We start from the raw sequence: 27103 nt of genomic DNA, 5'->3' as shown, positions 1-27103 counted from the left end.
GACTCTTTGCTTTCCATAGTTGTCAAATTTAGGGGTGTTGACTATAAGCAAGGTGGTACGAAGCAGAGAAGAATTATTGGCAAGTTCAACGTCAGATCTCTGGCATAGTCTAACAAGCATGCTCGATGCTCCAACGCTATGTATTAAGCCTACAGGAGATGGTTGCTCAACTGGTGTTGCAAGATTATGGTATTAAAATATTGACATAATTTTCAGCATATTTATTTTTTAAGAAGAGTATTTGTTTCAACTTTCAAGTATGCATTCCTTGTCTCATGTATATGTTTTCTATTTTGTTCAAAACTCAGTTATTGATAGGTGATTATGTTAATTGCCAAGTTGTAATGTCAATGTATAATATAGCACAAAATTTTCATGATATGTCTCCAGAGACATCAATTTGGTTTGAATCATTGTTACTAAACCACCATAATCTCGGTGTATAGGTTTTGTATCTTCTTTAGATATATACTATTTTCATGTTACAGATGTATACTCTTAGTATCAATGGGTAAGTAGTTTTATATCAGTAGCTGATACAAAGGAACTTTTAGTTTCAGATGGATTGGACATTAACAGTGTTAATCATAAAGTATAAAATATTAAAATGAAAAAGGCTTGATGCTTGTTAAAATATAGCTAATCAGATATATGATACAGTAGAAGGGGAACAAAAGGACATGGCTTACCTAAGCTTAATAACTTTGGGAATTGCAAGACTAGTTTTTGGATGTATTTTTGTGTCCTTATTGTGGGATTTACCTTCCATCTGACTGGCCCTAAAAGAATGAGCTTGACAATTCCTACTTGGGGGGCAACATAGCATGAGCCCTATGGCCCTTGTTGGCACCTGTTGGTCTCTAACTCCACTTGTTGTGGCCTTGGGGCAAGCTAAGAGTTGGGGCTGTCACCCAAATCCCAACTCCTCAATCTAGGCTCTCTCCTAGATGAAGCCAAGGGGAGTAGATGCTAAAGGATGTTGAAAGTTGTAATTAGTTTCGGTTTTCATTATTGTGTTTGGACCATGACTTGATGCAATTTATTGTACTTGTCAAAAGAAAGAAAAAGAAAATATATTTTCTAAAAGAAAAAATATTTTAAAATGGGTTTCTTGCCCATTGGTCTCTTGTCCTGGGTCAAAGCACCCATTGAGTGCTCTAGGGTTTTGTATAAGAGTCAAAGTCAAGGTCATGATGTAAAGTCCCTTGGAGGGCTAATGTATCAAAGCAAAGAAATGTATTTTATATAATAAAAGAGTCTAGGAAGCACAAATGAAAATAAAACTTTCTCGAAAAATCCCCAATATATACAAATTTAAAATTAAAACCCCAATTGCTGCAAAATAAGGGTTAGAAAAATATTTAAAAAAAGAAAGCAAAATAATTACAAAATATACAATGCTTGTAAATGAAACATTTTTGAGAAAATATTTTTTTGAATATTGAAAATGGCTCAATGTATTTCGAAAGATAGAGTATTAACCACAACCTTTAGCGAAGTAAGAAAAGCAGATGAATTTCCCAGAGCCCAAACAAGGTCAGCCCATGTCCATAGTCTATGAACTTGGAGCCCAACTGGTAGTGTACCTGCAGATCTATATAATATTTCTCAAGAAAAATTGTTAGATCATAGAATGAATTGGATCACCTAAGATAAATCCCAAATTTACCAATTGAATGTTCCCATCATTGACAAATGAAATAACAATTTATATAGCATTGAAGCACAATATAGGATTAACACATAACTAGCAAAGTCTTTTATTATGATATTCAAACGTTCCCAGCAGAACAATGGCTCAACATCAGCGTTATGATTTTACATCAGTCTAGAACCAAAGTTCTCAACATGACTTGAGAAGCAAAATGGCTTCTAATTTATAGATAAATCTTCCAAATGGAAAATAACGGCTAGTTGGCTTGATCCCCATCAAAATAATCTTGACCATTGATAAATATTTGATCATTTTTTAATTTCCGCCATTGAAAATAATTATTTTTGAAGAAATTTTGAATTTCTCATAAAATCCATTTTTTATTAATCCAAAAAATAAATTTTTGGATTAATTTCCTCAAAAACTTTTAGTTTGACTTAACCACCAAGGTCCAAGGTTCTAATTTTTCTCAAAAAATCCATTTTTTCCTTTGTGGTGACCTCCAAAAGTTAACTTTGTTTCGAACTACGAATTTTTTGGACATTTTCCACTTGGAGAAACTAATTTCTCTAAAATTAGTTTTTTGACTCTAAATTGTTTAATTTTTTAGCATAGAATTTAATTTTATTTTTGCCAGAAAAATTAATTAATTGACACAAAAGGGGATCAATTATTTTTTCCACCCTCAAATACTTTAGCCATGGTGTCTGATTGCGAGGGACCATGCATTAAAATATTTTTTTACATTAGCTATTACAAATTCAATCCTCAAAGGGGGAATACACAATTTTGCGACACAATATGATCTAGTAGACCAAGTGATTTGTAATAAAATAATTTAGCCAAATAGCTTAAATTATTCCTAAACCACTTTTACACATACTCATTATAACACTAGGACTCACCTAAGACCTTGTTAATATATTCCACCTTAGCTTTGGGGTTTAAGCTAGAGGAAAAACTTTGCTGATGTCTGTGTTTAGAAACATAGATAATGCAGTGAGATTAAAAAACCTTCTAGGATGAAATTCATCGCCAAAATCATAGGCTTACCTAGGTTGTTACATAATTTAGTGGTCGTACTAGAATCATTTACATTACAATTTGTAGAAATTGGGTATACAATGATACATCAAAGTGTTGGCTGATGATTTTGAATTTTGAAAATTTGCACAATTGCTTCCTTGGACTTGTGACAAAATCGTTGCAAACACGAGTCGTTGTAGATGATGCGTGTCGCACTCATTCCACAAAAACATAACTTGCCAATGATATGAGCTATACTTGTAAACCTTTTAATTGGAAGTTGCAAACCTCAGATCTTAGACATGATGACTACTACAATGATGAAGAGTCTTCTTTAAGAATGCCAATAGAATGTGATATTCAAACTGGCTTCCATTAATCTTTAGCTTTGATACCATGTTGAGAAATCAAAAGGCAGGTAAAAGTGACGATTTCTCTTACTTGATAATTACTTGTGAAGTTACTGTTGGCCTATTATTATTACATGTGTATTTTCCTTTTCATCAAGCAAATAGCAAAATACAAAATACGAAGATAACAGAACAAGAGACACAAGATATAGGCTCCAAGTTAGAGCAAAAACCCCATGTTCTAGCTGAAATTGTACACAAAATTGCGACAATTCTCAAGGCAGGGGCTATCGCTCTGATTCCTACCCACTCTGTTAATCTATCTCCTGAATTTAGGCTAAGGGGGATAGCTCCTATGGATGAGATGATGAGAAACTTGTTGGGAACCAACAAGTGTAGGAGACACGACTCAATGTCCTAGCAACTTGAGTGAAAATTAAGTAGCAAGTAAGATTACTAAGCACCATTAGATTAGATTCTTCAAGATTATAAACAATAGACTAGTGCCTTTAAATTAATTACTTGCACAATATAGATTAATACTCCAAGTTACCGGATGAATAGTTGCAACAGGATGCAAATTCTATCCTAAATGAAGTGCAAGACCTAGATCTAATTTGTGATGTAAGAGCTTGATTAAATTTAATTAGATGCCTTGTCTAGGTGAATCCTTCCTCTCAATTCTTTTGAAGCTAGTTTTAAACGCAAGTTGTAGAGAGAATCCTAAAGGAAGGAGACCAAGGTGTCATTAATGATACCTCCCGTAGGGTTCTAACCACTAAAGTACCTCTGTTCCTACAAGGGATTGACCACAAGAAAATTGCAAGGTCACCTATGTTAATTGCAAATGAGGGTCTAAACTATTCAAATTACGTGGGGAAGGTGGTCTTGTCTTTGTTATGAAACCAGCTCACAAAAAGATAGAAAAGAGAGATCCACGACTTAGAATTCAGCCTCTTCGAGGGGGCAACCTCCTTTACATTACATAAATGAACAATTCTTGGATGATACAAATGACAAAACCTCCTTTCTATATATAGGAGTCTAAGGAGTCACCATGTAATCCAGCCGACCTAACAGTAATAATATAAAGCCACAAAAATAACAATAGAGGGATTCTATGGGGCACAGAAATAACAATATGGGGGTAATAGGGGCACAACAATATAAATAAGGGGTATAACTACAATAGTAATGGGGTAATCACTAGTATTATAGGGACCCAACAGTCTTTCTTACAACCAAGCTTATGCTTAGAGGTATATTTTAGAGATGCAATTCTAACCTAGAATGAAGGTGCAAGATATGAGTGATTGCTTCAATGAGATTGTTATCTGTTAAATGCTTCAACGGGATTAAATCACTTGAAATCAAGATGCTTACAATGATATTCAACACAAGATGACAAGAACAATAACTTTGAAAGAACACTTATTTCTAATGAAACAATATAGCAATATCAATCATCCAAGATGCTTATTAGAGCTTACTAATGTGTTAATAAGATCTCATTTCAGTTCTCTCATGTTATTAGCAATTAGGAACAAGAACAATTTGGAGCAAAATACCTTCTTACCTCTTAGATTATGAACCAATTGCAATTTCCTTTTAAGCGCAAATCTAACCAAAACCAATAAGCATAAGGAGAGATGACATTGCTAACAATGATATGCAATGCAAGAGAAGACTAACAAATGCATTCAACTACTAATGAGATGTTCATGCAATGATGCAAAATGCAAAGAAGCAATGGTACTATCTTAGCAATGAAAATGCAAGAATGCAAGAGACAAGTTAATGAACTAACTAGCTATCCTCAAGATGCAAGACTCATACATTTAGTTCCCTAGTGATTCTTCGCAATGCTATTACTTCAAACTTAAATAAATTAGGTCAGATTGCTTTCACCATGAAATTAGTCCCAAACCTTGAATAAGAAGCTCACAAGAACAAGTTATTTCTGTTAGAAAATCAGAAAGGCAGAAATATTTTCCCTTATTGATAATTACTTGGGATTTCTTTGAACTATTATTATCTTTCTTATGTTCTTCTTTTGTCTTAGTCAATGTTTTAAAACTCCGACTCCGACTTCGACTCGGCCGAGGGTCGACTCTGACTCGGTATCGACTCGATTGGCTTGATTTCAATGACTCGGTTGTTGTAAAAAATACATTAAATATTTAATTTTTTATAAAAAAAACATAATTTTAAAGATTTTCATTCATGTTTCCAAACATGGAGGTAGCTATAACATCTATTGGCATGAGGTAATGAGTCTATCAAGGAACATACTGAAGCTCCATATGCAGAGGATTCTGGTCATATATTCACTCAAGAGAACAAGAGTCAAACTCTGGTTGAAGATTGAATTATGAACTAATAGCACATTAAGTTGGGACTTGGAGAAGTAATGAAATGCAAAAAGCAAAGACGACCACCTGAAGGACTTGCTGTCTTTACTACAATCATTGACATAAGTCATATAAATTCATAAATCTCAGAAATAAGACCATATTTAGGAAGATAATTCCTCTATTGATCAGAACATACATAATCTCATTTGAGAACATACATAATCCGTGGGTGGTACAAGGATTTGACATGCGATCTCAAGATATGACCTTAGATTACAGAGATGCAGTCTGTGCTAAAACTTAAGAATGGTATGACGATTGTTCATTTATACATTACAACAATTGTTTTCTTCCATTAGAAATGTTGGCCTCTCTGAAACACTTGATGTTAATGGGTTGTAGTTTCCAACCCGGCCAAGTAGGCTCGGACTCGGCCAAGCCGACCGAGTTGTTAGACAACCTGGCCGGCTCGGTATTAACCCAACCAGTCGAACTGTTTCATAGGTCGGGTTGCTCGGGGAGGCTCTTGCTCAGACCAACTCGGCCGAGTCGGTTCCGAGCCGGCCATTTCTGAAAACACTGATCTTAGTTCATCAAGCAATTACCAAAACCAAAACACAAAGATCAAGGACGCTAGATGTAGGCACACAACTAGGGAAAAACCCAGTCAAGAACTCTTCCTTTAATAATTCAAATGAGATAAACCAAGACCCTAGATCAACAAACATTCCTCCTCCACCGAGTCAACCTTCCAATGAGATACTACAACCTTCAATAGTCTCTTCTTGTTTAACAGCTACAACTGTAATAGCCCAACATCAACCTAGAAATTTTGGCCCTAGCTTCACCAACAATTTCAGAATTGCAGCCTTCCCAGCAACTGTAGAATTTTGGCCCTTCCAACAGCTTCACAACTTCACACGTGTGAGAGAAAGAGAGAGAATTTCGACTTCTTATGCTTGTGAGAGACCTCCTTCTTCTTCACTATCCTTTTTCCTCTTCTTCTCTTGAAATTCACACTTTTCCTTAGCCCAGAAACTGTAGATCGAACTTGTTGTGAGTGAGTGACAAATGAGGTTGAGTTGCTGCCTTTATATAGTGATTTTGCTGCCTAGTTTAGGCCGACTTGTCCAGTTTGAGGCCGACTTGGTGGAGGAGGCCTAATTGACCTATTTCACAATAAAATAAATTTTCTTTCTTGACAAATAAATCCCAAGAAGGGTTCTTTACATTATGACATGGACAAGGACACTTGACATAAACCCTAGAAGTCTTCAATGGAGACTTTGACCTAAAAACAATTGACCCAAGCATGAAACCCATGCTTTAATAAGTTAATTTATTTAATAATAAAATTTCTTTTTCTTTCTTTTGACAAATACATTTTAAATATAATTATGAAGGCCGACACTAATTACATTCTTCAACACTCCCTCTTAACTAGGGAGGTATTCATAATTATCTATATTTATAGAGGTACATGGAAGATCTCCAAAATGAACTATGAAGAGTTTTGGCACACTCAGTGCCTCAGACTAGATACCTGACTAGGGTTATCTATCCAGGTGGGACTAAGATGGACTAAAGCTTTTAGCCAGTCTAGGTACCATTAGGCTTACTAACTAACCATCAACCCAGGGATCTAGGTGTGTATCCAAGGTCAGAGCTCCAAGACCAACGCCACCCTCCCTCTTCGAGATCTAGACATCAAACACACATAGGCTGACTAGATGTCCTCCCAAGCATCCACCATTAGATGCTTCATCTCTCCCTAATAAACTAGATATATCCATTTGTCCAAGCATGCTTCCCAAGTGTTCATCCTTCTTCATGGAGAGATTTACCTGTTCAAACACAAACCCTAATCAACAATAAACTTTCAAATATACATATAAAAGTAAACACAAACCTTTGAGGTCTTCAATCATCCTGATGCTACTTATTCATATGCAACTTGTCGGAAGCTTTTCTTTTTCCATTTTCCTCACCTAGATTGTAGGATTTGCACTTCTTATATGATAGCTAAACATCTCTTAAGCAACGATTGTTCATTTGGTCGTTTGGTACTTAATTGATATAAATCAAGTAGGCATTGGTCTCACTAAAATAATCCAATCTAATCTATTAACTTGCGAAAACCAATCGAGTGGCTAGGCCATTCAATCGTGTCTCCCATACTTGTTGGTTGCCAACAAATCTTGTATTATCAACTTCCATAGGGACTACCCCGCATAGCCTGTTGTTGGGAGACGAGGAGGGAGGTGGGCTGATTTAGAGTTGTAGTTCGAAAGGACTATAAATGGGAAGGATCGTTGAGGAGTCCACCCCTCGGATCAATTCCTTGTTACGGGAGCCCAGATCAGAAGTAGCATGATGGACTAGTGTCAATCGATGTAAGGGAGTGCTAGGAGAGGCAGTTGCAGTGGCTATGAGTGCCAGAGACTGAGCAGCGCAGAGTAGAGTTGGCAGTAGTGTAGTTGGCACAGAGCAGAGGTCAACAGCAACGCAGAGGCTTTAGAGGGTCAGCATAGAGACTAGCAACAGTCAGAACTCCAGCAACGAGATGCATTATACTAAACACCAATTCAGTAATTTGGGATGGTTTATCATTGCTAATGCAGTAGCATCAGCAGTTGGAGAAGGTCGCAATGTAGATGCAATGTTGATAGTGGTAGGGTCAGCAACAGTACAGATGCAACATTTGCGCAATAGTTGGTGCACAGAATGTCAGACATCAGTAGTGCAAAAGATGTTACAGAACAGAGTGATGCTTCAACAGGTGGCATTGCTAGAGCACATTCCTCACTAAGAGGGAGTGTTGAAATCTCAAAATTTGCAGGGAGGCCTAGACACATGCATTCTCTAATAGCCAAAAATCATTTTGGGAAATTCCACCCGAAGACAGTTTTAGTAAAATAATTAATTATTTTTAATGGGTCCCTAAGTCTAAACTTAGGAAGTTAAAATAATTAAAGGGTATTGTTGTCGCACAAGTTGTCACGACAACGCTCAGACCGGGGGCTGTCACCTTGATCCCCGGTCCCTCCGTTTAAGTCTGTCTCCCGCGGCTAAGGGGGGTAGACCCTATGAAATGATGAAAACCAACTGTGGACCAGTCGGGTTGGGAGACACGAAGGAGCAAGCACTAAATAGATTTTATTGAGTTAACAGACCAGTGCCTTATGAGTTTGATGCTCAAACGATTACTTACTAGATGTTGTCGAAATATAAACCATGTACAGCAATCATTTATCATCAAATAACTTGGACAATTGAAGATATCCAGTAAAACCACAATGCCCTTATAATGATTTAGCGATTAAAGCTCAATAACGATATTCCAGCGATTAAAAAAATTTCAAAAGATAAATGCCTTAAACAACTAGAGATTACATTCATATAGCTAATCCTTAAATGATCATTCAAGCATATTTAACCACATGAAAAACATTTACCCCATATCCCAAATTTAGCCTCAGTAACAGATTCCTGGGCCAAGATTTAAGCTGCCAAAAAATCTTCAAAAATACTTTTATATTTTTCAAATAATACAAAATTTAAAATAAAAAAAACTAAACAAAAGAAACCCCTTTTTTTGCCTTTTTATAATTTTAAAACAAAACTTGAAATTTAAAAAAAAAAAATCTAATCTAAATAAAAAGGAACCTTTTTATTTTTTTATGAAATTTTTATTTTTATTTTTACTAAATTAAATCTAAAATTTAAATAAAACCTAAATCTAATCTAAAGCCAAAGTCCTAAAACTTTTTTGAAACTCTTTATGAATTTTTTATATTTTTTTATATTTCAATTCAAATCAAAACTAAAACGAGATTAGTTTAATGTATAGCATTTCAAAAAGCCTAAACCGAAATCGTAAAGGAAAATCGATATCCTTACCAGCGTTTACAAAGACTTTTAAATCGTATTGGATGCTGAGAAAAACTTACCTGATGCCCGCACGGAACAATTTAACGCACATCCCACAGAGATTACCTCACGCCAAACACGTGAAGCACCTTGTCCGTGTGGAACGTCCAAACCCTGACGGCGGAGGAGAGTTTTAACAGGTTTGCGCAGGTCGGCGGAAGAAAAGGAACGATGCAGTGAGAAGATTTCGGATTAGAAGGATTGCCCACAACGTGAGGGGCTGCAGGCTGAGAGATCGACGGACCTGCGGATGCAACTGGAGCAGAAACGAGAGCTGCTTGCAGGCCCACGATAGCTTTGGTGGCGGCAGCGAAGATCAGATGCGTGGAAGGAAAGGCCTCATGCAGGTAATCTCACGCTGAGACTAGAAACGTAGGCAGACTCACGTGCTGAGACAAGAAATCGGATTTCGCCTGGTTAATAAGACTACAGGGTTGCACGCGGGGATGAAACTGCGTTGAAAAATGGAGCTGGACGATGGCGTGGAGAGGAGGATTGCAAAAAGTGGGAGATTTAAGCAGTGTGAAGAGCCTTATAAATGAAAAAAAAACGCAGTTCCAATGAGAGCTATGCAGCGTTTGGATGAGTTGCAGGTTGATCGATGAAGAGCAGATGGGGTTTGATGGAGCTGTGTTGCTGAGACCAGGCTGAGTTGAAATTTGATGGGAGCACATAAAAATTCTCTTCCTGTAAATAATGGAACCCCAGATTTGAAAAACAACTGATATCTGAAACCCTTGGACAACAGAATAGTAAACCCTGCAAAACTCAATTTTCCTCCAGAATTTTATCTCAGACCTGCAAGTGGAAAACCAAAATCCGGAAAGTATATGCAAAGATTTAAAATGAAACCCTACAAATTTCAAAATTTATAGCTCTTCAACAGCCAGATTTGTCAGTTATCATCAATAACATTTTAGAACTTCAAATTTACTGTGAAAATACTTAGGAAATCTCTCATGCAAATCAAAAAACAAACTAAATGATTAACCCAGGATCAAAACTAGCTGGGCTCTGCAAGAAAATGCTTGCGGGAGCTGGCTGGTTCAGCCGAGAACTTCCCCAAACGCCCGCTGATCTTCTTCAATAAGGGTTTCCTGCACAACTCACTTCAACCATCAATAAAGAGAGAAAAAATAATACCAGATCTCAAAAAGCAATGGAGATACCTGCCATTACTTCAGAAAGCCTAATACCATTCAAACCCTAGCAAGTGAACAAGATACCTGTGCTCAACAATACTCTATAATAAGTTGTTACTAATGGTTGAAAATCAAAGTATGCAGAAAATAAAATAGCTCACAGCACTTCCAGAGAGTAACACCAGCAAGATTTTAACCCCAAAGTCTTTCTTTATTAGCACCAGAAAAGTTTACAAGAGAGCTTCTTCAGCACAAGACTCCAAGATCGAATGATCTCAAATGACCCCTAGCACCCTATTTAAAGGAAAAGATCCCAACAGCTAGTTCAAGTGATCCATGTCAAAATGATCTCGACCGTCGATGAGGATCAAGATATCTCTTGATCTCATCTGTCGAATTTTTAATGTATTAAAAAATTGAAATTCTGCATTTATTTACTCAAAATATTATTATTTTATTATTTTTAGGTTTTTTACTTTATCATATATATTTTTTAATTTTTTTTATTATTTTTAAATTTTTAATTTTTTATATTTTATATTTTTTAATTTATTTTTAAATGGACCCTTGAACTTAGCTTTTGGGAAAATTACCTAGGACCTAGGACTTAGGACTTATGAGGGGATTAAAACATTTCTTAACCCTCAAGACACTTTACATCATGACTTTTACAACTTTACATCCCAAGGGGGAAAACCCATTTGACATAGACCCTCATAAATCACCCAGTTCTGCGACACAACTATAATCTAGCAGATTAACACACTAGGATTCTCCTAAGATTCTAATGACAAAATCCATCCCGGCTTTGGGGTTAGGCTGAAGGAAAACTCTGCCAATCATGGATCGGTGAGACGAAAAACCTTCCGGAACGTAGATTATCACTTAGAAAATTAGGTCCACCTAGACAATTTACAGACATGACTCATATCTGCTAAGATTATTTACAATTTATACATGCAGACTGGGTTTACAACATAAATTGATCAAGCTGTCGATGACTGTAGAATGGCACGGACATGTCGATCAAGCGCTACCCTTTTTGCAAAGAAAAAAGGGGGGTGTACTGCTATGGGCAGTTGACCGGTAGTGGTCAACATCTGGCTCTACTTGGGGACACGTTGCTGCACTGTAGGAATGTGAGAATCCAGAATCTGCATCCACGCAACACACAACAGAAATAAGTAGCGTCCATTCAAAAATCATCATATAACATTTAAGCACATAAAAGATAGAAGCTCTTTAACTATGAAAAGTAAATCTAATCTAAAACAGAAATGAAATGCTGAAATGACAAGGAGTAGGGATAGAAATACAATACAAATGATGCCCTATGGCATCAGATATCATCTTTGAAGAACAGCTTGAGCATTTGGCCATTCGCTGGTAGATCAAGTGGTTCGCCATCCAGTCTGCTCAAGTGGAATGAGTTTGGTCCAGCTATATCTCGAATGATGTAAGGTCCCACCCATAAACTGTCAAACTTCTTATGTTTTCCTGGTTTCTCATTCTTGCGGTCCCAAAGCAATACCATATCTCCCACCTGCAAAGATCTAGATCGAGAAAATTTATCAAAGCTTTTCTTAATGTTAGATTGATTTTTACATATGGCATCAAAAGCTGTCCTACGAGCTTCATCTAACTCCACAATCTGATCTATTCTATTCTGAACAACATCTTTATTAGTAGAAAAATTCTGGAGGAGCTGATAAGCTGGCAATTTGAGGTGCACAGGTAAAGTTACATCCAAGCCATAAACTAATTCAAAGGGAGATTTACCAGTAGCTTTCTTCTTAGTGATTCTATCTGCCCATAAAGCATACTTGATCTTGCTGTCCCATGATCTCTTATTATCTCCTACTATGTTCTTGATAATGGTTATGAGATTCTTGTTACTTGATTCAGCGAGACCATTACCCTGAGGATAGTAATTTGACGAATGAGATAAGACAATGCCATACTTGAAACAAAAAGATGAAAACTCTAAAGAACTAAAAGCTTTGGCATTGTCAGTAGTGATCTTAGCGGGGACACCAAATCTAGTAATGATATAATTTTCAATGAAATCCATAATAACCTTTTCAGTGGCATTCTTAGCAGGAATGGCTTCAACCCATTTAGTGAAATAATCCATGGCAGTCAAAATCCATGAGTAGCCATTGCTAGAATTTTCATGGAACTTCCCTATGAAGTCCAGACCCCAATGCTGAAAAGGTGCCTCTACAATGACAGGTTGTAGAGGCAGGGCAGCAAGCTTCTGTTTCCCAGTGAATAGTTGACAGGCTTGACAGGTTCTAACAAACTTGTGCACATCAGAAAAAATTGACGGCCAATAATAGCTAGCTCTCAGGATTTTGTGGGCGGTAGTTCTAGCAGCATAATGACCACCACAAAATCCTGAATGAAACTTAGAGATTAATTTCTTGGACTCAACATCATCAACACACCTAAACACTATGCCCTCAGGATTTCTCCACCCAAGGCCATCCTTCATAAGGCAATACTTAGTGGCTTTTAGTCTAAGAGCCCTTCTCTTATGAGCAACTAAATGGTTAGGACATGCAAGATTCATCAAGTAATAAACTATGTCCTTGTACCACTCATGCTCTGCTAATCTTTACAATTCCGGCGAAAATAGATCGCTAAGACAGAACAAACCAAGAGTCTTTTCGTTACCTTCAGTTAACATCTGAGCTAAACCTTGGCCTTTGACCAGCTTGGTGGGTCTGATTTCTAAATCATACTCTTGTATTTTAGTAACCCACCTAGCGCGAGTCCCTAAGAAATCGGTTTGAGTTAATATATCCTTAACAGCAGAATGTGGGACGAAAGCGATGATTTTAGAATAACCCACATAAGTTTTAAAGTGCTTAAGAGACTTGACCAGGGCATAAGCCTGCTTTTCCATGGTATTGTACTTCAATTCGGAATTTTGAAGTGCTTTACTCATGAAAGCAATAGGCTGCTCGTGACCATCTTTATTCTTTTGAAGCAGGACACCAGCAATGGTATCTTCGGAAGCGAAAGAAAAAATCATGAAGTCCTTGGAATAATCGGGACTAACTAAGACAGGAGCTCTTGCAATAGCACATTTGATTTCTTGGAAAGCCTTTTTGCCGTCTTCTTGCCAAACAAATTTTGCATCTTTCTTTAGAAGATTTTGAATAGGCTTAGCTATTTCTGCATAATTTGGAATAAACCTTCTAATAAAATTTATCTTTCCGAGGAAAGACTGAAGGGACTTAAGATTATGAGGGAGAGGAATCTTTTGGATTGCTTCAATTCTTTCAGGATCAATCTTGATTCCTTCCTTAGAAATGATATGGCCGAGTAATTTCCCTTCCGTTACTCCAAAAACAGACTTAGCCGGATTCAAAGAAATCCCGTATTCTCTACATCTATCGAAAACCTACCTAAGATGATTTACATGACTGATCCCATCTTTAGAGAAAACAGTAAGATCATCTTGGTAAATTTCAATAAATTTCCCGATTAACCCTTTGAAGGCATAATCCATAGCCCTTTGAAATGTAGCCCCAACGTTTGTTAATCCAAAAGGCATTCTGATGTATTCAAAGGTACCCCATGGTGTGGTGAATGTGGTTTTATGACGATCTTCCTTCTTAACCCATACCTGATTGTACCCAGAAAAACCATCTAGCAGCGACATCATTCCAGAACCGGTTACTCTTTGCAACAAAGTCTCCATGTTTGGCAAAGGGTAATTATCTTTCTTGCATGCTAGATTGAGGTTTCGAAAATCGACACACAGCCTTATCGTACCATTCTTTTTCCTAACAATCACCAGATTCGAACACCATGTCAAATGCCTTGTTTGAGCGATAATCCCTGCTGCAAGCATTTTCACAAGTTCTTTCTGAACCAAGGGGGCTAATTTAGGATTAATTTGCCTAAGTTTCTGACGAAAGGGTTTAGCATTTTCATCTTTTAAGGGGATAGTATGTTCCATGACATCTTCCCTATAGCCCTTTAATTCATCATAAGAAAAAGCTAAAATATCTCGATATTCGCGAAGTAAATCAATTAACCTTTTTCTTTCCTCCACACTAGTACCTCTACCAATTTTAACGATCTTTGGGTTTTCAGAAGTACCAATGTTTATCTCGAGATATTCGCCTGGGTCCATCTTATTTTCTTCTCTCAGCTTCGTGGCATCATGCCGATCAAAATGTTGCTCTAAGGCAACCACATTCCTAGGAGTAGGATTTATGATATGCTCATGATTTAAAGATCCATCCTCCTCAGAAACTATCCGGAAATCCTCAAACTCATCCAAACTATTAAGAAAACGAATGACTTGCTTTTCATCATTGAAGACCTGCCAATGCTCTGAGTTATCTGGAACAGATGGTCTGAATATTACTTCCATTTTGATCTTATCTTTAATTAACTCATCAGATAACTAGAAAGTAGTAGCAGCTACGGCAAGTTCATCTGCCAAACTATTTTGCTCTCTTGAAATTGCTTCGAGGTCAAGAGCATCAAAATGCTCCATAGTATCCCACACAGCATTTCGATAATTTCTTAATCTTTGATTTTTGCATGTGAATTTATTTTTAAGCTGCATGATAACTAAATCAGAATCCCCCTTAATGCTAAGCAATTTAACCTTCAAAGACTTGGCCAACTCAAGCCCCAACAATATAGCCTCATATTTAGCGACATTGTTGTTTGCTTCAAATTCTAATCGATAGGCAAACTTGAAAATGTGACCAAGGGGAGATTTAAGCACTATTCCAGCACCTTTACCATGCCTAGACGCTGCACCATCGAAGTACATATACCAAACTTTACCCTTGAGATCCTTAATCTTATCATCGGGAGGAATTATAAAATTAGACATGATAGCATAGTTCCCAATGTCAGATTGCTCTTTGATTATTTCGTTGTGAGGTCTCTTAGGATCTTCAACATGAAATTTTCTTTCGGGCTCTCTATTTAGTCTTACAAAACCATCACCCCTAGGAGAAGGAATCATAGCATATGACCAATTCATTTGAATACTTCCTCCTAGATCAGAGGCCCACTTTCTAGATAACAGCATACCCCAGGCATCAGGCACATCCACAACAACAATATCCATGAAAACCATGATTTCTAGGTAAACTGAAAGATGAACTTGCAAATCTTTGATTAAACCATGTACTTCGATTTTCTTAGAATCCATGGCGCATATGTTATAGTAGGGTCTAGAAACTCTTAAGTTAAGCTGTTCCATGACCCTTTTAGTCATAACACAAGCTGATGCACCAGAATCCAACATGCAATTATTCAATTTATACCCATTAAATAATAAGGTGATAAAGAAAGGCTGGTGATCTTTGTTATCAGCATCTAAGCTTTGCAGATATATGGGAGCATCATGATAGTCAACTTCCCGAGTCTTCTGTTGAGAAGTATTGACTTGAGGACCTTGAATCGCTTTTAGTAACTTGTCTCTTTGGGAAGGGATTTTAGCAATCTCGGAGACAGGAACCCAGATTTTTGCATTGTTAAACCAACTTCCCAAATCGACATCTATTCCAGAGTTTACACCAGGGTTAAAAGTTCGAGGGGGAATTTGATTCCTGCTTTGATCTTTATCCCTTCTCTGATAGGTCAAACCCTTATCTCTAGCAATTTCCAAGATTTGCTCGGGAGAGGGTTTTTCACCATATAACCTAGCCAAAATATCATCTTCATTTTCAAGGTTATTTATACTAAAAGCTGATGAAGGATTCACAACATCACGACTCCTTTCCTTGACCTCTATCCAATCATCCATAGACAAAGGAAACTTGCTGCCTACTACATTTATTTGATCACCCGTTCCAAACATTCCATTATCTAAAATTCTTCTAACGATGGGACAAGTGGCCTCTTCATGAAGAGCATCACAAACCCGACAGTAAGGAGGAGCATTATCAACCAAATTATTTAGCGGATTAGGAGGTCTCTGCTCACTAGATTGACCCTTCCTTTGCCAATTGTTATTTCTATTATTATTATTTCGAGGTTGAAAATTCTGCGTTTGCGATCTTTCCATTTGGATCAACCTATTCTGCAAAGTGGTTATCTCCTTATTATGATTAATTTCCATAGTTTCAATTTTTTGAAGCAATTTGAGAACAAGCTCACTTTCAGGTTCTTGAACTGCTTTTCCTTTAGGTTCCTTTAGTTTCGTAGCAGCCCTATCGAAACCTGGGATCTCAGACTTCCCAGATGCGGCCTTGTCCTTTTCAAGCTCTATAGCTAAGGCTTGGCAATCTCTATAATCATTAAGTTTAATACGCCTTAATTCATAAGATGGCTCAGGACTAAAGGCATAAATGTAAAATTCTTGGAGAGTTTTATCTGTAGGTTTATAGTCTTGAGGTAATTCTCTAACAATACCATTAAACCTTTTGTTAAATTCTTCAACAGTTTCATCCTCTCTCTTTTTTATTAGGCTAATAGCTTTTACGAGGTGTCTTCCTTCTCTCTTATCTCCATATTTTTCTTTAAATGCATTAATGATCGACTGTAAGGAGTTAAATGAATTCTGAGGTTTTTCTGCAAACCAATCATAGGCATCGCCTCCTAGAGTTAAGATGAAAAGAGTCATTCTGATGTCCTCATGATCGAAATCAACAGATCTTGCGTACTTAGCCATCCATATGCTAAAATCTCGCAAATGAGAGTTAGCACTAATCGCATTATCTCCTTGAAAGTTAGGCAATTTATCGATCCCAATAGATGGAATATCATTGGGATATCCTGGAATGTTAGAAAAGTCACAAGGGGCATACATATCCATGATGTTGTGCCTAACTTGACCTTTAAAAAGCAAATGAATATCAGAGAGGGCTTCTTGTCCAAGGTTTACAAGAAGTGTACGAGAAGAGAGTTTGTGTAATCGTACCCTGAGGACCTTTTGAGGATCAGGAGTAGGATTGCACAGACTGCTTGGATGTCTTCTAGTATACACTCTTGAAGATAATATATGAAGTGGAGTCGCCACCTGAACAAGAAGTGAAACACAAAAAAGCTCGAGATGAAAGAACCAAGGACAGAAAAACTCTGTCCCCGGCAACGGCGCCAAAAAAATGTTGTCGCACAGGTTGTCACGACAACGCTCAGACCGGGGGCTGTGACCCTGATCCCCGGTCCCTCCGTTTAAGCCCGTCTCCCGCGGCTAAGTGGGTAGACCCTATGAAATGATGAAAACCAACTGTGGACCAGTCGGGTTGGGAGACACGAAGGAGCAAGCATTAAATAGATTTTATTGAGTTAACAGACCAGTGCCTTATGAGTTTGATGCTCAAACGATTACTTACTAGATGTTGTCGAAATGTAAACCATGTACAACAATCATTTATCATCAAATAACTTGGACAATGCAAGATATCTAGTAAAACCACAATGCCCTTATAATGATTTAGCGATTAAAGCTCAATAACGATATTCCAGCGATTAAAAAAATTTCAAAAGATAAATGCCTTAAACAACCAGAGATTACATTCATATAGCTAATCCTTAAATGATCATTCATGCATATTTAACCACATGAAAAACATTTACCCCATATCCCAAATTTAGCCTCAGTAACAGATTCCTGGGCCAAGATTTAAGCTGGCAAAAAATCTTCAAAAATACTTTTATATTTTTCAAATAATACAAAATTTAAAATCAAAAAAACTAAACAAAAGAAACCCCTTTTTTTGCCTTCTTATAATTTTAAAACAAAACTTGAAATTTTTAAAAAAAAATCTAATCTAAATAAAAAGGAACCTTTTTATTTTTTTATGAAATTTTTATTTTTATTTTTATTAAATTAAATCTAAAATTTAAATAAAACCTAAATCTAATCTAAAGCCAAAGTCCTGAAACTTTTTTGAAACTCTTTATGATTTTTTATTATTTTTTTATATTTCAATTCAAATCAAAACTAAAACGAGATTAGTTTAATGTATAGCATTTCAAAAAGCCTAAACCGAAATCGTAAAGGAAAATCGATATCCTTACCAGCGTTTACAAAGACTTTTAAATCGTATTGGATGCTGAGAAAAACTTACCTGATGCCCGCGCGGAACAATTTAACGCACATCCCACAGAGATTACCTCACGCCAAACACGTGAAGCACCTGGCTCGTGTGGAACGTCCAAACCCTGACGGCGGAGGAGAGTTTTAACAAGTTTGCGCAGGTCGGCGGAAGAAAAGGAACGATGCAGTGAGAAGATTTCGGATTAGAAGGATTGCCCACAGCGTGAGGGGTTGTAGGCTGAGAGATCGATGGACCTGCGGATGCAACTGGAGCAGAAACGAGAGCTGCTTGCAGGCCCACGATAGCTTTGGTGGCGGCAGCGAAGATCAGATGCGTGGAGGGAGAGGCCTCACGCAGGTAATCTCACGCTGAGACCAAAAACATAGGCAGACTCACGTGCTGAGACAAGAAATCGGATTTCGCCTGGTTAATAAGACTGCAGGGTTGCACGCGGGGATGAAACTGCGTTGAAAAATGGAGCTGGACGATGGCGTGGAGAGGAGGATTGCAAAAAGTGGGAGATTTAAGCAGTGTGAAGAGCCTTATAAATAAAAAAAAAACGCAGTTCCAATGAGAGCTATGCAGCGTTTGGATGAGTTGCAGGTTGATCGATGAAGAGCAGATGGGGTTTGACGGAGCTATGTTGCTGAGACTAGGCTGAGTTAAATTTTGATGGGAGCACAATAAAATTCTCTTCTTGTAAATAATGGAACCCCAGCCTTGAAAAACAAATGATATCTGAAACCTCTGGAGAGCAGAATAGTAAACCCTGCAAAACTCAATTTTCCTCCAGAATTTTATCTCAGACCTGCAGGTGGAAAACCAAAATCCGGAAAGATATATGCAAAGATTAAAAATAAAACCCTATAAATTTCAAAATTTATAGCTCTAGAACAGCCAGATCTGTCAGTTATCATCAATAGTATTTCAGAACTTCAGATTTACAGTGAAAATACTTAGGAAATCTCTCATGCAAATCAGAAAAATAAACTAAATGATTAACCCAGGATAAAAACTAGCTGGGCTCTGCAAAGAAATGCTTGCGGGAGTTGGCTGGTTTAGCCTAGAACTTCCCAAAACGCCCGCTGATCTTCTTTAGTAAGGGTTTCTTGCACAGCTCACTTCAACCATCAACAAAGAGAGAAAAAATAATACCAGATCTCAAAAAGCAATGGAGATACCTGCCATTACTTCAGAAAGCCTAATATCATTCAAACCCTAGCAAGTGAACAAGATAACTGTGCTCAACAATACTCTATAATAAGCTGTTACTAATGGTTGAAAATCAAAGTATGCAGAAAATAAAATAGCTCACAGCACTTCCAGAGAGTAACACCAGCAAGATTTTAACCCCAAAGTCTTTCTTTATTAGCACCAAAAAAGTTTACAAGAGAGCTTCTTCAGCACAAGACTCCAAGATCGAATGATCTCAAATGACCCCTAGCACCCTATTTAAAGGAAAAGATCCCAACAGCTAGTTCAAGTGATCCATGTCAAAATGATCTCGACCGTCGATGAGGATCAAGATATCTCTTGATCTCATCTATCGAATTTTTAGTGTATTAAAAAATTGAAATTCTGCATTTATTTACTCAAAATATTATTATTTTATTATTTTTAGGTTTTTTACTTTATCATATATATTTTTTAATTTTTTTTTTTTTAATTTTTTATATTTTATATTTTTATATTTTTATTTATTTATTATTTTTTAATTTATTTTTAAATGGATCCTTGAACTTAGCTTTTGGGAAAATTACCTAGGACCTAGGATTAGGACTTATGAGGGGATTAAAACATTTCTTAACCCTCAAGACACTTTACATCAGTGTTGATAATATCGCCGATATTTCGGCGATATTCGTAAATATCGCGCGATTTTGGTGAAAACGAAATTTCGGCTGGAAAATAGCGCGATATTTTCATGTTTTTAAATTCTCGCGAGATTTCCGAAATTTCGGCGATATTTTCATAAATATCGCGCTACGACTGTAAATATCGCGGGTTAGGTTTAATCGGGTTATAAAATGGTTATAGTGTTTTGCTTTTCCCGTCACTTTGTTAATGTTTTCGTGCGAGCTGGAGAGAGACGGAACCGGTGGCGGTCGGTGCTGCGAAGGAGGGTTTACCCGGTGCAATCGTCCGAGTCCCGACGTCTTCACTGTTCAATAATACAACCGTCAACGCAACGCTGCAGCCTGCAACACATTATATTGGTAATATGATATATCTATTGAGAAGCATAACCAGAACATACAAATAGCGTGGAGTTTTCTTTATCTTTTGAGTTACAAAGACCAATAATTTATTCTTGTTCATATATCTCTAATACTCTAAGACTATAAGTATGCCGAGACAGAGTGAGCTACTATAGGATCACCGAGATCCTTCTCACCACAATGATGCTTAGATTGTGACTGTCTATAGAGCATGTCGAGAGTGTATCACAAAGATCCTCATAATTATGCCAAGAACGTGACTGTGTGTGCTACTGTGGGATCCCTGAAATCATCTTCATCACCGAGACTAGAACTATGTTTTCTTCCTACACTGAGATTTTCACCGAGACTGTGACTGTGTTCTCCTTGTACCAAGAGCTTCATTGTCACAGCTATGTCGAGACTCGAGACTGTTACCAACTTACCACTGAGACAGTGAGAAGGTTACATTGTATTAATTATGAGATTGAGTTATTCTATGCCTTCCTTTTCTGAGCTGGGTTATGTCACTTTGACACAAGCAACAAGACTGCTTCCATATTTTCATGTAGATTTTCACTTAAGGTTTCATTTTATATTAGGCAACCAATATCTAAATTCTAAACCACCTTGGATATTACAATGACCAGCTCACTAGAACAGATCTTAATCGACTGTTACTAGCTTGTAATTACTTACTGTAATCACCACCGAGATTTCAGAGGTATCTGAGATCCTGTACTCCATTGGATCCATCGAAAATTAGTATTTACAAATCCTAGGGACCTAGACAAGCGGAAGCAAGTGAGATTTTTCATATGTATTATGTACTATCTAGGAGTTAATCAACTAATTTTCTAAGAATCACGTTCTTTACAAATGAGTGTTTGCTGGGCACTGTATAGTTATACTCATTTAATGCCAATTTTTTGTTTTTTTTGTGCCCTAGGTTTGAATTAGTTCACTACAAATGTCAAATATGCCAAAAGCTTTGGACCCATTTTGGGAGTATGGGGAGGCTGTTGGTGGGGCAAATCAGGCATATATATCATGCAACTTGTGTGGGACCAAGATGTCAGGAGGGATTACACGATTGAAATACCATCTGGCTAAACTCTCTGCATATGATGCAGATGTCATGCCTTGTATGGTTTCTAGTGCAGAGGTTATACAAAAAGCTCGTGAAGCAATTGCTGAACAAGACAGAAAGAAAGCTGCTAGGGAGAGGCCAATGGTCTTAGATAGATAGCTGCTAGTTTTATTTGTTTTGCAACTTTTGCTACATATAAGTTTATAACTCATGATGATGAAATACTTTTAAAGTTTTATATATGTGATGTTGTTTTGTTTGAGTCCTTGATTGGACAATTATCACTATCAGGGATCAGCAGGATGTGTGATGTTATTTTAATTTTTGTTTGAGTCCTTGATTGGACAATTATCAATTTATCACTATCAGGGATCAGCAGGATTTGGTATCGCCTTTGAAGTTTGATGTATCATTTCTATTTGACATCAAATATATCAGTGTTTTCTTCATATTTATGTGCCAATGTGTTTAGTTCATGTTGTTATTGCTTTATATGTTTAGAAATCTGAAAAAAAAATGAATATATTATGCATTTTTTATGCTTGCCGATATTTGCCGATATTTTGCCGATATTTTCGCCGATATTTCCGATAAGATATTTTCCGGACCCTCGCCGATATTTTCCCGATACCGATATTATCAACACTGGTATTAATTATGAGATTGAGTTATTCTATGCCTTCCTTTTCTGAGCTGGGTTATGTCACTTTGACACAAGCAACAAGACTGCTTCCATATTTTCATGTAGATTTTCACTTAAGGTTTCATTTTATATTAGGCAACCAATATCTAAATTCTAAACCACCTTGGATATTACAATGACCAGCTCACTAGAACAGATCTTAATCGACTGTTACTAGCTTGTAATTACTTACTGTAATCACCACCGAGATTTCAGAGGTATCTGAGATCCTGTACTCCATTGGATCCATCGAAAATTAGTATTTACAAATCCTAGGGACCTAGACAAGCGGAAGCAAGTGAGATTTTTCATATGTATTATGTACTATCTAGGAGTTAATCAACTAATTTTCTAAGAATCACGTTCTTTACAAATGAGTGTTTGCTGGGCACTGTATAGTTATACTCATTTAATGCCAATTTTTTGTTTTTTTTGTGCCCTAGGTTTGAATTAGTTCACTACAAATGTCGAATATGCCAAAAGCTTTGGACCCATTTTGGGAGTATGGGGAGGCTGTTGGTGGGGCAAATCAGGCATATATATCATGCAACTTGTGTGGGACCAAGATGTCAGGAGGGATTACACGATTGAAATACCATCTGGCTAAACTCTCTGCATATGATGCAGATGTCATGCCTTGTATGGTTTCTAGTGCAGAGGTTATACAAAAAGCTCGTGAAGCAATTGCTGAACAAGACAGAAAGAAAGCTGCTAGGGAGAGGCCAATGGTCTCAGATAGATAGCTGCTAGTTTTATTTGTTTTGCAACTTTTGCTACATATAAGTTTATAACTCATGATGATGAAATACTTTTAAAGTTTTATATATGTGATGTTGTTTTGTTTGAGTCCTTGATTGGACAATTATCACTATCAGGGATCAGCAGGATGTGTGATGTTATTTTAATTTTTGTTTGAGTCCTTGATTGGACAATTATCAATTTATCACTATCAGGGATCAGCAGGATTTGGTATCGCCTTTGAAGTTTGATGTATCATTTCTATTTGACATCAAATATATCAGTGTTTTCTTCATATTTATGTGCCAATGTGTTTAGTTCATGTTGTTATTGCTTTATATGTTTAGAAATCTGAAAAAAAATGAATATATTATGCATTTTTTATGCTTGCCGATATTTGCCGATATTTTGCCGATATTTTCACCGATATTTCCGATAAGATATTTTCCAGACCCTCGCCGATATTTTCCCGATACCGATATTATCAACACTGCTTTACATCATGACTTTTACAACTTTACATCCCAAGGGGAAAGCCCATTTGACATAGACCCTCATAAATCACCCAGTTCTGCGACACAACTATAATCTAGCAGATTAACACACTAGGATTCTCCTAAGATTCTAATGACAAAATCCATCCCAGCTTTGGGGTTAGGCTGAAGGAAAACTCTGCCGATCATGGATCGGTGAGACGAAAAACCTTCCGGAACGTAGATTATCACTTAGAAAATTAGGTCCACCTAGGCAATTTACAGACATGACTCATATCTGCTAAGATTATTTACAATTTATACATGCAGATTGGGTTTACAACATAAATTGATCAAGCTGTCGATGACTGTAGAATGGCACGGACATGTCGATCAAGTGCTACCCTTTTTGCAAAGAAAAAAGGGGGGTGTACTGCTATGGGCAGTTGATCGGTAGTGGTCAACAGGTATTAATCTAACTGTAGCTGAAACTTCTATAAGAAGACGTCGATGGGCACTTAGAGAACACATCAAGTGAAGATCAGAAGATCGATTTTCTGAAGCAGAGCAGCTGCTGGAAAGAATTTCAAAGTGATCTTTTGTAGTGAGGGGCGGGGATAGTTCCGGTTGGAGATTTCTCTTGATCCGGGAAGACTCAACAGAGGAGGCAGAGAGAGATCTGGGAGAGGTAGCGCAGAGCCAGAAGAGGTTGATGCAGGGCCACGTAGAGGCAGCGTAGGCTGACACAAACGCATCTCTAAGCTAGAAGAGGCTGATGAAGGGCCACGCAGAGGAAGCATAGGCTAACGCAGAGGCAGTGCTGAGCCTTGAGGAAGTACAGAAATTTGTTAGGGGAATCGATATCACAAGCCGAAAGCCGGGGTGTGAGACTAGGAGATGGAGATCGAAGTTCTTGGGTAGTTAATCGATCTCCTAAAGGGGTGACATTGTCCCAAGGGGCTATGACACTCGGTTGATGCAGTGACTGTGCAGAGGCAGCCAGGGGCAGTCCATTGCTGGATCAGCCAGGATTTCCAGTGATAGTGTGAGGCAATATCACTTATCTCTCTGTCAATGATATTCTCTGTATTGGATAGCCAACAGGGCATCCAAGAGATTGTATTCGGAATTACTACTGCATAATAATAAAATGGTCAATTGCTGCACCGGTTTTCCCACACTGTGTTTTTTCGGAGACATTTGTCCAAAAATAACTGTGTAGATGTGTTGTGTATTTCTTTCTTGTTCAATTTCTTGTTTCCGCCTTTTATTGAAATGGTGAAGGCTGCAGTGTATTAGTTTCGATGTCTACTATAGGAAACAGTAAATAATTTTGTTCAATAATTAACAAATAGAAGAAACATAATCAGTTGTTGCAATAGAAATTTGGGCATCCAAATTTTCACATTTGACCTCCTTTAAGACAGTTTTGTCGGATATCGAATGACATAGACTCCATAGCCCAAGGGTAAGGCACTAGTCCAAGTAAATTTGGTGTTACCCTTCTTTACATATCTTTTTCTTCTTTTTCCAAAATTTTGGCCCCTACCTTAGATGTCTAGCTAGGGTTGCGTGCGAACTGCTTTGGGCTGGTGATCTTGCAAAACCGTTTGGCTAGGCTATTGCGTTGATGTGTCCTCTAGTGATCCTCCAAATTTAAGGCAATTCCTATGGTCGGTTTGTTAAAAACTCATGCCCTAGCTACATCTTTGGAAGCTACCTTCAACGTCTAAGGTTGGTGGTCTCTTTGAGGGTCATTTGCAGATAAAAATCAAAGGAAGCTAATATTTCTTAACCCTTTCGCTGCCTTTTCTTGACCTAGTGATCATATTGGAGTTCTTACTCCCACGATTACTCAAAAACCCTAGGTCTCATTTGGGCTTCTTTCTAGATCACTTTAGTGGAGCGAAAACCCTATTTGAAGAAGGATTATCTTACAAAGGCCCTAGAGAGGGCTTCCCTCATCTTGGAAGCCTTGATCCTAGGCATACTCATTGTTATTTGAATATCCCTAACCTTATGTCTTGGTCTTCCTCATATGTCTTTCTCAGAGAGCCATAAGCTTCTCTTGAAGCATTGAGCCCTTATTTGATCCTGTCCTTTGAATGGGCCTTGGGAATCGATGAAAGTCCGTAAAAAGCAGGGGACACTAATTGAGGTAACAATGAGTCTTTGTCCCATTGTTGTCATTTGGTTTAGTAGTTGTCTCTTAGGTACCCCTCCTAGGGCCCCTGCTAGATTGAGTGGCAACAATATCTATATGCAGACCATAAATTTAAACTTTGCCCATTGTCTATAGTATGACTGTCTCTGTATACCAAGGTGGTCGAGATTTTCAAATGGTGATTACAAGAAGGATGCATTTTGTTTTTAATCTTTAGAGCTGAGTTACTGTCCTAAACTAATAGCATATTTGAAAAATGAGAAAAACTTGTGTGTGAGGATATGTGCTAAAATAACAAAATTTATGACAATATCTGCACTTCATTCAAGGATGAATTCATTGCAGTATGCAGAAATTAAGTTATTATGAGAGGGAAAGATATGTTGGTGATGGGAAATGGTCACCATATCTAAAGAGGGAAAGATAGATAGCTTTTTGTGTGTAACTCAATTTAGGTTGACTCCTTATTAATAGAGGGTGACTTCGATAATGCTTGAAATTTCCAGCATTAATTGAACATTCTAGTTGTCAGAGAGATGTGGATCAACTACATTTCGATAGGCATGGGTGCTTTAAATATTCAGACTATATTGTTAATAAGTTTATATATTTCTTTCCTTTTAATAAAAAAAATTTCCCTGTTTTCCATAATGAGACTATCTTTTGATGTGTTAGAGATGTGTGTTGTTAAAACATGCACATTAACTGCCTTACGCACATTTCTATGTATTTAACAAGATTGGTAACTCAAAAGGATTGGAGCTCAACTACATTTGTATTGAGTGTTTAGAATATTTTCAACAGAAATATGTACATTGTTTACTTGTAGCAAGCAAAAATTTCTATCTCATATTTCCTTGTACCTTTATTGCATATCCGTAGTTAGCTATTATTTCATCTTTTTATAAGCTATCAATTTCAATTATGGACTTGACAAATTTGTTTTTATATTATGTGAAATAAATGCAGTTGCAAGGAAGACTTGGAGAAATATGTGCTGGTCTTGCAAGAAAATCATCCACATATCCTTCCCAATACTCTGTCTAAGGTTTCTTTCTCCTACCAAAACAAAATACTTATATGAACATATATTTAAACAAGGCCAGCATGTTATAGGAAGCACTTATATTATATGAAGTATATGATGTATTAAGAAGCCTCTTCATAGAGGAATTTTTACTTTGAAGTATTAACCTTTTTCAATTCAATCTCACACCAAAAGCTAATTATTGTACATGCAAACCTTAATCCTTGTACTACAAGGTAGTGCGTTCAAAG

The 27103-nt window shown here is 37.2% G+C and overlaps 1 protein-coding gene across 6 annotated transcripts in view; it reads left to right on the top strand.

Moving 5' to 3' along the window:
* The window catches only part of LOC149159517 (uncharacterized), a 350379-nt gene that overhangs the window by 310533 nt on the left and 12743 nt on the right, over positions 1–27103 (top strand). For all 6 annotated transcript variants that reach the window (XM_089436495.1, XM_089436499.1, XM_089436497.1 and 3 more), the window contains 2 exons: positions 20–189; positions 26795–26873. In XM_089436495.1, coding sequence (XP_089292621.1) covers positions 20–189; positions 26795–26873 — 249 coding nt within the window. The remainder of the gene's footprint in view (positions 1–19; positions 190–26794; positions 26874–27103) is intronic.

The sequence above is a fragment of the Pinus tabuliformis genome, chromosome 5_2 (genome assembly GCF_031772625.1).
Source record: "Pinus tabuliformis cultivar Carrire ecotype Pingquan chromosome 5_2, CPIR1, whole genome shotgun sequence".
In the NCBI taxonomy this organism is placed as follows: Eukaryota; Viridiplantae; Streptophyta; class Pinopsida; order Pinales; family Pinaceae; genus Pinus; species Pinus tabuliformis.
The sequence above is the reverse complement of the archived record's forward strand: the minus strand, read 5'-3'. Positions and strand labels throughout refer to the sequence as shown.